Below are 11,510 nucleotides of genomic sequence, written 5' to 3'. Positions count from 1 at the left end.
GTTTTAAAAATTACATCCATATTTCTTTTTAAATATTTTCTGTACAGCTGATTTGATAGGCTATTTTTTCATGTTAATTTGAGTTATTATCTCATGTCTTTTAGTCTGCTGGAGGCCAGTTAGGACAGATCTGCTGGTCATGAATGACTTAGTTTTTCTTTCTCTAGGAATATCCATTTTTCCTCATCAGCCGGGAGAATTGTGCTGTGTATGGAATTCTTTCTGATATTTCCTGGACATTGTCATGACCCTGAACAGTCACGTAGCTGTCAGGGGTATGTCAGGTCTTTTTGGAGGTCCTGTGGACATCTTCTCAAGAGAGTCCATTATGGAGTTTTGTTTTTCCCAAATACCACTCTCAACATAGAAAATTGTTTTAAACAACCACAGCTGGTGGCTTCAGACTAATGACCTGTAGACAGGAATTTCCCCACTGAGCCGTCTCGGAGTCAGAACAGTTAACTTATGCCCTTCAGTTGGAGTATTTTCTAAGAGCTGAGAGGTTTTACAGGTAGGAACAGTGTTCTAGCCTTGGGAGTTTGGGCTGAGCTTCACACTGTAATCGCAGCCTGTCTTCTTTGAAGTTCCTTTCTTTTGCAATTGAATGTCCTATTTTGATAATAATTAAAAGACAAGTTAAATTAAGCCCTTATAGGTAATCTATTTTATTTCACTTAACTGTGTCACAAATACTTTGCTAATTATTAAAAGTAGCCCAGTCTGAGGAAAATGAAACAGATGGGCTACGTGATTTTAAAATTTCAGAGAGTCCATGAACATCTCTTACAGTAGTACATTGAGACATATTTAGAGATTATAATTTAGATAGAATTAATTTTTTCAATTATAATGGATAAAGGAAAGCAAATAAAGCTCAAGAGAGACCTTGGATATTTCTGGGGGGTCAATTTTCTAATTATTAATATAATTGGCGCAGGAATTTTTGTGTCCCCCAAGGGGGTGCTGGAGTACTCTTGCATGAATGTAGGAGTCTCCTTGTGTATTTGGGCTGCCTGTGCGGTGCTGTCCATGACCAGCGCTCTCTGCTATGCAGAGATCGGAATAGCCTTCCCATACAGTGGGGCTCACTACTATTTCATCAGGAGATGCTTTGGTCCTTTCATGGCCTTCTTGAATCTTTGGACCTCCTTGTTTCTGGGCCCAGGGCTAACTGCCAGTCAAGCACTGTTACTCGCCGAGTATGGCATTCAGCCTTTCTATCCCAGCTGTTCTTCTCCGAATCTACCAAAGAAATGTCTGGCCCTAGCAGTGCTGTGGATTGTGGGAATTCTGAATTCTCGTGGTGTGAAAGAGCTGTCATGGCTTCAGACAGTGAGCACCGTGCTGAAGATGGGCTTACTGGGCTTCATTTCCCTCAGTGGGGTGTTCATGTTGGTAAAAGGGAAGAAGGAGACTGTGGGAAGACTTCAGAATGCTTTCGATGCTGAGTTTCCAGAGATCTCCCAGATAACAGAAGCCTTCTTCCAAGGATACTTTGCATTTTCTGGCGGGGGATGCTTTACATTCGTAGCAGGTAATTATCAATCCTCTGGGGAGGGGGTGGGAATCAGTTCATGGCTGATACAGTGCATGTATGAAATGAACATCTTTCATTGTATTTTGAATTTAAAGGATTCAACTATCTTCCTTGACTTTCCCAATGTGTTTATGGAAATCAAGCGATTACTTTCATGGCAAAACTTGTCTTTTATTGAACAATCTCCCCTTTTCTTCTTTCTTTTCTGGGACCATATATTTGACACTCCCAGTGAATCTAGTTTTCTTTCTATTAATGTGTAAATGCTCAGGTTGTGGAAATAGTTGCCCCTTGGAAATGAATTCAGGAAAACCTGATTGTGCTGGTGTAGTGACCATAGTGCATTCAGGTTCTTTGCTAGTTATTTAGGTTCTTTACTATTTTTGCGATTATGTTTTCTTATTAATTTTTTCCTTTTGTTGATGAATGTCTCTCTCTCTCCCTCTTCTTCTCCCTCTCTCTCTCCCTCCCTCTCTCTCTTCCCCTTCCTCCCTCCCTCTCTTTCTCTCCTCTTTCCCTCTCTTCTCCACTATCTCAAAAGAGGTTATTTCCAGCTTCTACTTGAACCCAGTTTCACATTGTTGTTTTTGTGCTAGAGATGTTTCATGTTTAGGTAGCTTTCTCTGCCATAAAAGATCTAGAACACTGCTTACAGCATCTTGAATAATGTAGAATCTCTTTCAAACAGATGACAGTAAAGAGTGGGGGGGGGGTTAAATCTCATGAAGTTTCTGCTCACCTTCTGTTCCTACGCTCTGAACACAGAGCTTATTTTCCACTTGAGGAGCCTGGAGATGAAGGAAGGGTACAAATGGAACAAGAATCATGAGCCCATACTCTAGTGTCTTCAGAAGAGGATCAGTGTGCAAAAGTTTGACTCTGTGTGTGTGTGTGTGTGTGTGTGTGTGTGTGTGACAGATATATATATATATATATATATATATATATATATATAGAGAGAGAGAGAGAGAGAGAGAGAGAGAGAGAGAGAGAAGGGGGAGGGGAGAGAGAAAGATGGCTATAGAGTAGACAGAAAGAACAAGGTCCAAAATTTGACACATGAACAATTTTTTTGTTTGGTTTTTTGAGACAAGGTTTCTCTGTGTGGCTTTGGAGCCTTTGCTGGCCTCAAACTCACAAAGATCCGCCTGCCTTCCCCTCCTGAGTACTAGTATTAAAGGTGTGAGCCACCACTGCCTGGCAACACGTGAACAATTTTAAAGATAAATTTAAGATACACATTTTTAAACAAAGAATGATGCTTCTCTTTATCCATTATAGGAGAACTTAAGAAACCCAATAAAACAATTCCTAGATGTATATTTACAGCACTGCCTCTGATAACTGTGGTGTATTTACTGGCTAACATTTCCTACTTGACGGTTCTGACTCCCAGGGAAATCCTCTCAACAGGTTAGTATACAAATGACAAGACCATAAATAAAATGCAATCCTTTTAGTACAGTTAAGTGTCATTTTTGCTATTTATTACAAATTCACACTGATGATTGTTCTATATTGAATCCACTCATTTTTTAATCTGGTTGAAAAACATATGATTTGGTTTAGAAGCAAGATTCACATTCCAGCACAGCCTTGCATTTTCTGATAACCTGGAGAAGGTATGTATAGTGCTGGCCGATGTCATAGATCAGATTCAAAACATTAGTTATTGCTTTAGTGATCTCAACAGAGTGACACAATGCAATCAGTAGTAGGATTTTTAAAAACTTTCAAAATGCTTGCTTTTCAATAATTTGAGTAACACCAAGAAAGAAAAATTTGAAATTTATGATATTGGTTGAATAAGGAAACACTGAATGTCAATTGGTGACTATGATTAATATATAAAATGCTTATCTTAAAGAACTCTAAAATTTTGTGGTAGATAAGGACCCTGAATATATTGAAAATTCTTTAGAAATTCTTGTCTTACAGCCTAAAATTTCAAATGAAAGCAAAAAGAATATACCTGGTATTGTGATGCTAAACTGTAATTCAGAATATGCAAAGCTGTATCAGGATGTAATGACTTTAAAACAAGCCTGAATAAATAGACAGACCATATATGTATGTATGTAAGTAAGTATGTGTTCATGAATTGAAAGACTATCATGACATAAATAAGCACCCTAAATCCGAAATTGAACAACAGATTCAAAGGATAAAATGAAATATGGGTTAGAAAAAAGTAAAACAAGGAAAATTGAATATCAACCATTTTTCTCATACCATCTTTTAACTTCTAGTTATCACTTTCTGAGATAAATTTATTACTAGGTGTTCTGGAACTAGCCCATTTTGAGCAACTATTCTTTTTTTTTTGAGCAACTATTCTTATTTTGGTAAGTGTCTGAAGCATTGGATGTAAATCTAAGTGAAGCTTTAGAAAACACTATTTATTGACGTAAAACTACATATTTATGTAGCATTATGTGGTGGTTCATTATATTATATTCAATGTGTAATACTAAAAATCATTATTCTCATCTCCATAAACACAATCATTTATTTATTTGTGGGGCATTCAAGCCTAAGAAAAGGTCTAACAACAGCAAATTGCCTCAAGTGGAATGTGACTGCTCTCCAGAATGTTGTCTTGTGGTGTATTGTTCCAGGGTTGACATGTTATCATTCTAGGTATCCTAGTGATGAGAGCATAAATGAAACCAAGTTTTTGTGGGAACAAACCAAATGTAACCCTGGATAAACCTAGACAGTGACTCACTAACTGCTTTGACTGTTTGGGTCCATTTGTAACCTTAGTTGTGGGTGTGACCACAGCCACTGGCCATCGAGAATGGCTGCTGCGATTTCTTGAGGCTGGTACTTATTATGCCTGACAGTGTTCTTGACATATTGATCATTTATGAATTGGAAAACCTTCTCTGGCATGTTGCAATGATTGAAGTCATTGTGTAGTTAGAACAATAGTTAGGGATTGTGTGGGAAACTTGGGAAGTTTCTGACTAATATAGCTAGTAGTTTGGTTTTTTACTGCTTTCTCTTTGGGTCTTCTAATCCACAGACTTAATGTAAACTCCAAATTACTATATGTAAATTTTAATACCTATTCTTTTATTATATTAGGAATTTAAATTTAAAAAATATGCAGAACCATATGTAAAAATGTAGATTTATGAAAAGTCACTGTATCATCAGTTATGGCAGGACAAAAGTAAATATCACCAAAATAACCAGTAGTTTCCAGTAAATGACATAAGTAAATCTGTATAACAGAGCACTCAGAGCCTTGAAAAGGCCCTATTGTTGGTGGATACTAAGAGGACAATGGTTATAATGCATGAATAACGGAAATGGCAGGCTCCAGATTCTCATGAAATAAAAACTTGTGAAAAACAGTGGTCAGCTGGGATGGGACTGTGGGTGATTTGCTTTTTATTATTAATACTAAATTTAAATAGGTTCATGACTTTTATGACTAGTGTGGAAAGCTATCAACAAAAAAAAAATAAGCACTTAAAGTTATGAGTTCAAAGGGTTGAGGGTAGATTTTGTCACTCGAGCATAACAAAAAGACCTCACAGTTTTGTAAAGGAAATGTGGGATATTTATAACACAGTATGAATTGGATGTTACATTTTATTCAAGGCACAGTGGATAAAATTATGACAATCTGCTCTATTAGTTCCTGTGTAAGTTGTTCAAGTCCTAGTGTCAGATCTCTGACCTGTTTCCTTACTTATTGCTCCCTTAAGGGGAAAAATGGAATTTACATTGTGAAAAGTTCTATGAAGAAGGATGTCCCATTAGAATGAGGGATGTGGACATAGCATTGTAAGGATTCCTGGGTCCACCATTTTCACCTTAAGAACAAAAGTGTTCCAGAAATCCTGCTGACAGAGTGTTTACACAGTGTTCTAGAGGCTTCTAAGCCATGCTAAAACTAGGGGGTATTAACCTATGGCAAGACAGTGTGAAACATAAAGAGGTTACGTGGAGACAGAAGCTAAGGCTTCCTTGTTCAGGCACAGCTGGTAGGAAGCTTGTCTCAAGTGCTAGGTGTGTATAAGGGGTTGGATATATAAGTGGGAATTTTAGAATTAGTTTCTGATAGATAGATACATTCATTTGTTGGAGGGTAACTTTGTAAAATTTCTCTCATTGAAGAATGTATACACTCACTAGTCCCGTTTCAAAGAAGCCCCACCTCTAGTACCTCAGTGGGTAATTATAGAACTATTTAGAACTGAACATGTGAGGGGTTAAGTCAAATATTTAGATGCTGTCATTCTCAGGGGTATCAAGTCTGAAATATTTTACTTTCGATGATTTTTCAGTAAGTCATTTATTTCTTCGTTTTCCTTCTTTGGATTCTCAGGCTTGCTATATGTCCTGGGTTGCCTGCAATAAGCTCCTTCTGCCCCCTGCTGTCCAAGTTCTAGCATTACAGGTGTGTTCCACCAAGTGCAGCTTTAAAGCACATTGTCTATCTGCCAAAACACTAAAAAAAAAGTTATATAAATCTATCAATACAGAATGAGTACATGACTTCTGTTTAAAGAACAGAATAGTGAGACTTACCTAAAACACCTATATGGATGTGTATGTGCATATAATCAAAGTATGTTAGAAAGTGAACAAAAGCAAATTCAATGTTCATTTTACCAAAGACATGTATGAAGTAGTTTTTTTTTTTTTTTTTTTTTTGGTTTTTTTTTTTTTTTTTTTTGGTTTTTCGAGACAGGGTTTCTCTGTGTAGCTTTGCGCCTTTCCTGGAACTCACTTGGTAGCCCAGGCTGGCCTCGAACTCACAGAGATCCGCCTGCCTCTGCCTCCCGAGTGCTGGGATTAAAGGCGTGCGCCACCACCGCCCGGCATGAAGTAGTTTTTAAATGAAATAAATATGGAAATGAATAGAACAATGAAAACAATCACTTGTTGAATAGAGTTAAGATGAAGGAAGGAGTACTGTAAATAAGTTTTTCTACTCAATGCTGGCAGAGCTACACATGGTCTGTCTCTGGTTGTCTTAAATCACACTGTAGAACACCCACCAAGAAATCGAGGGAGATTTCCATTGCAGTGTAGGGAAATCATTTCTAACTCCATCTGAAAGTGTGCAGTGTGAGTGTTTGGGGGAGCAACAACAAGACATTGCTTCAAATTAATTAGAGCTGCAGCATGGGGTTCTTTTAAGTAACACCCCAAATGGTGGGAGATTCAAGAGAAAAGGGATGTGACACTCAGGTCTTTTTAAAATGGGTTAAGAGCTGGGCATGGTGATATGTGCCTATAATTCCAGAACTTAGGGAACTGAGACATGAGGATCATGAGTTTGAGGCTAACCTGAGCTACACAGCAAGTTCTCGGACAGTTTGAATTACATAGAAGACCCTATTTCTAAATGAAAAAACATTTGAAAATCTTATGGCTTGTTATGGCTCGGTATACTGAAGTCCTAGGGACTTCCTAGAAACCAACTACCTATGCATAAAATGATGACTCAAAGGACATCTACCTCCCAAGGACATTAGGCTCCACTCTGCTCATTCTCTTGAAACCTGAAGAGTTGTCATTCTGTTAGAATCCTCTGCCCAGCAACATGAATCTACATAATATAAATTTGCCTCAAGCAAATTCCCACAAGTGATGGATATTGGTGGTTTTTGTACCACCTGAAATGGTTAAACCAATGTTCATAATATCTCTTCATCTTGAAACAACAAAAGAAATAAAAAGAATGTTCTATACCAGTAGGTCCACTACAGGAGTTCCCAGCTTCAATATCATCAACAATTTGGAGTGTGTGAATTTTGTTTTGGGGTTCTGGGTATTGAACACAGAGCCTCACAGATGACAAGTACTCTGACATTGAGCTAATTCTTTGAAGCTGTCCTTCCCATCACCAGAACACATGACTGCTACTTACTAGGATGCCGACAGCAAGCTGCTACCTAATTTATGGAACATCAGACAACTCAACAGACATTGTCACATGACTCCTGAGGAGCAAAGTCACATCTAGCTGAGAACCACTGTTCAGAAGCTTAGACAAGCTTCAGAAGTTATAAGTATTTTAACTATTTGTAATGTCTATGTTCATCTTCTATGTACTTTATGCTGCACTAACAAATTCCTCCCAAGTGCCCACCTTGACGAGATTTCTACCAGAGTCTAGAAGAGATGCTACAAGAAGATAAGGATACTAATCTGAGGGATATCACATGAATCTAAGCACACTGAGTTCTTTAGTCCATTCACTTTATTTTCTAAGTCAATTCTATCTACACAGTTTCTTTTCTGTTCTCTTCTCAGTCCCTTCTGCTCTCAGTCCCTTCTGCTGTTCTCATGTCTATCCAGTTCTTTCCATCTTCATCCTCATCTTGTTCTTCTTAGTCAATTCCCCAAGTGCTGTGAGGGAACCAGTATATATACACAAGCAGTAATTCTTTGGCAAAGCAACATGAGGTTTGAAGTTTTCAGGGTTGCAGAGAGAGGGGTGATAAGCAATAATTGTCAGCTTCCAATTACAAACCCAAAGGGGAGTGACTAAAGGGGAGTTCTCTGGTAGGATCAACTAAAGACTAAGATCAATCAGGGAATTTATGTGCTCAAACTGTAATCTAGAATTGGCTAGGTAGAATGTTAGGGATCAGTAAGTCACTAGAAAGTAAACTGTCTTTGGTGCTGCTCCTACCCCCACTCACCCCCAACCCTTCCACCCCAACTCATCCTGGCTGCAGCTGCTTTCTCATTAAGGAAGGGGACATATGCTCAGTGGCTAAGCAACCTATGTAAGAGCATGTAGCATTTGGTTAGTAAAAGCACTTTCTCTCAGAGTAATTGCTGAGGAGAAAAATCTAGGAATAGCACTCTACTGAGGAGGAATTAAAACTTAATTTGCACAAGAAAGAAGCTTGGCACCTATCACTTCCCTGGCCTTGATGGCAATCTCCTTGAGTCAGTGCTACTAGCAAGTGGCTAAAACATCATCCCAGGAATGTGAGCAGTAAATCTCTTAAGGTGTTGTGTAAATAATCCGGGGTGAAGGTAAGGAGTTGAAGATTTAATTGCTAGTGGTTCTTTTCTTTATCTGTGGGTGAGATGAGCTAATGTTTATCTATGTTCAGTTTTGTCCATGGAAAAAGGTATCTTTGCTGAAATACTTTTGTCCAGAGAATGGCCCTGGCCAGATTTATGTTACTGAAAAATAAATAAAGCTGGGGACAGTTATCCAATTACCCCAAATGTATAGGGAACGTTGTGCCCAAGATTGAAATGCAATTGTGAGATTACATGTACATGTAACATGGAGATGCATGGTAAATGGGGAGAATCATGACCATTATTGCACAAGAAGTCTACAACAAGAAACAGCCAATTCATTCAAAAGGCAGGAATTTCATAACACCTTGCGTAATGGTTTCCTCTAACAGAACCCTTAGTTCTGATAGGTTGACCTTCTGAACTCTAGTTGTCACTGCTGTATACTCTTATGGACTTTTGCTGCCAGTGGCTCTCAATATTGCACTGTAGTTGGATGAGTTTCATTTCTCTGTAAACAGTGCTCTGCTGCCCTTTTCTGACTCTGAAGAAGTTTGTCAGCATTCTATATGCTAGTTTTAGACAATAAGCATGCCTTCAAATATTCTCTCAACACAATTAACACATTTTAAGTAGTTACTAAAATTAACTAGGTTGTGCCTGTCAATGAATGAATTAATCATGCTATATACAAGATAGGAGGGATCTTGGTCTTCATGAAGCTCCTGGTCTTTGGAGGGAAGACATTAAAAAGAACCATTCATTGTGCAGTGTAATGAACTAAAATTTACATAAACCTAAGTTATGACTTAAATGTGAAAAAGGAAATAACAAAGCTAAAATCTCTTCTTAGATTTTTAGATTTTTTCTTTGTAAAATATTATTGTTTTATCATTAGATTTTCTTTCTCAACACACTTGCTTTTGTGTATTTTTTCTCTGCAGATGCTGTGGCTGTTACATGGACTGACAGAGTTTTTCCACAATTAACATGGACTGTTCCCTTTGCTATTTCTGCCTCATTATTTAGCAACCTTGTGATTAATGTACTTGAGTCAGCAAGAGTGTCATATATTGCAGGTGACCAAGGCCAGCTGCCCTTGATGTTTAGTACCCTTAATGTTCACTCATCCCCCTTCATAGCTGTGCTTCTAAATGTCAGTATGGGATCCATTGCAGTCGTCTTAACAAACTTAATTGAACTGATCAACTATCTTTATTTTATGGATTCAATTTGGACTATGTTATCCATGATAGGAATCTTGAAATTGAGGTACCAGGAGCCCAATCTACACAGACCTTATAAGGTAAAAATGGGCTGGGTAAATTTGTTCTATGTGAAGCAAGATACTTAACCTTATTGAAGGAATATATTCAAAAGATGCAGGAGTAAATAGGTTATCACTCAGCAACTTGAGAAGCAAATAATGACAATCTGGTCTTTATTTTTATTTTATATTTTGGTTCATTGGTTTTACCCAACAGAAAACCTCTAAAGTTCTACTTAAGGATTCAGGTAAGATAAAGATAGTTCTTTAGGCAAAGGACAGGGCATTATGAATCTTTTGACATGGTATTTCTTTGTTTAGTTATGTTCCTATCTGTGTATGCCATTATCCTCTACAGTCAGGAGCAGATTTAACAAATGAGAAATAGATGCTATTCTGAAATTCTAACACTTCTTGTTTAACAACAAATTCTATCTCTTCAATTTTTCTACTTATGAACTTTCATCCTAGATGAGGAAATAGTTTATAGGAGAGGGAATGGTTCTTTAATCCTAGAAGAAATCTTCTTTGGAAGATTGTTGGGATCTTCACTGTGTCTTAAAAACTCCTTCTGAATAAGCCATGCCATCTATGCCCACAGTGGTCATCTCTTCAGCAAATGTTTATGGCTATTTCCATTCAGGAAGACTCAAAATAGAAGTTCATTCTCTCACACCACACCTTCACCAACAGGAATCTCCAATACTTTTCTTTCTGGGGCGTTTATCTGAGTGCTGAGCATATCTGCCTAACAAAGTATCTTATTTGGTCTGATTTTATCATTAGCATAGTATTTTTGCTTGTAGATACATAGCTACCACACATGGATTTTCACATCTAATTACTTTATTAAATTTTATCTTTTTAGGTATTTTTGCCATTCACAGTCATAACAATGGCCATCAGCCTGTGCTTGGTCTTGATTCCCCTTGTCAAGTCTCCAAAGATGCATTACATCTATGTGCTCCTCTTCCTTCTCAGTGGACTGCTGTTTTACGTGCCATTGATACACTTTAAAGTAAAGTTGGTTTGGTTTGAGAAGCTGACCTGCTATCTGCAATTACTGTTTAATATTTGCATCCCTGATGTATCTGATAAACAGACATCCTCATTTTAAAAACAAATTTCAAATAAAAAAAATTTAATTATGGTAACTTTCAAAACTGAAATAATATAAATAAAAGTACCCAAGAAAGGCTTGGCTTTAAAATAAGGAAATAATTGTTACATATGACCAAAGCCCTGCTTTAATGCAAAAATTTAAGTCTCAGTTTGTGCAATTCCATATACAGTTGATGTATTTTTCCATTTTTCTGCTTATTCTCTAGAGCTTCCATTTTCTATTGAATTTCTAGTTTCCTTAAAATCAAAGTTAATGATTTAAATTTTTAAAAAATGTGTTGTCTTTATATTTCTTGAGTGCTTATTTGGTGCTGATTTGAAGATAAAAAGATCGATTTTATCTGTCCTGTTTGCATTTCCTTGTTAGAGTTGTAGATTTGGTCTTACCATAGGCCCCTGGGATAACTAGTCTCAAATTCTTAGTCACTCAAGCAGTGCCCAGTACAGGTTCCATTTTCTGAAGTGGGCCTTGGGTCAAATCAGTTATTGGTTGATTACTCCATAAGCTTTGTGCCACTATTGCCCTAGCATATCTTAAAGGTACTACACCCAAAAAGGGTGTGTGGCTGGCTTGGG

General features: G+C 37.5%; 1 protein-coding gene across 1 annotated transcript; it reads left to right on the top strand.

Annotated features, from left to right (window-relative positions):
* The first annotated feature begins 730 nt into the window (after positions 1 to 730).
* On the top strand, positions 731 to 11,274 carry LOC114704105 (solute carrier family 7 member 13-like). Its single transcript, XM_028885156.2, has 4 exons — positions 731 to 1,534; positions 2,819 to 2,950; positions 9,490 to 9,851; positions 10,681 to 11,274. The coding sequence occupies exons 1-4, from the start codon at positions 850 to 852 to the stop codon at positions 10,927 to 10,929; spliced, it is 1,428 nt and encodes a 475-aa protein (XP_028740989.1). The 5' UTR covers positions 731 to 849; the 3' UTR covers positions 10,930 to 11,274.
* The last annotated feature ends 236 nt before the right edge of the window (positions 11,275 to 11,510 follow it).

The sequence above is a fragment of the Peromyscus leucopus genome, chromosome 2 (assembly GCF_004664715.2).
Source record: "Peromyscus leucopus breed LL Stock chromosome 2, UCI_PerLeu_2.1, whole genome shotgun sequence".
In the NCBI taxonomy this organism is placed as follows: Eukaryota; Metazoa; Chordata; class Mammalia; order Rodentia; family Cricetidae; genus Peromyscus; species Peromyscus leucopus.
The sequence above is the reverse complement of the archived record's forward strand: the minus strand, read 5'-3'. Positions and strand labels throughout refer to the sequence as shown.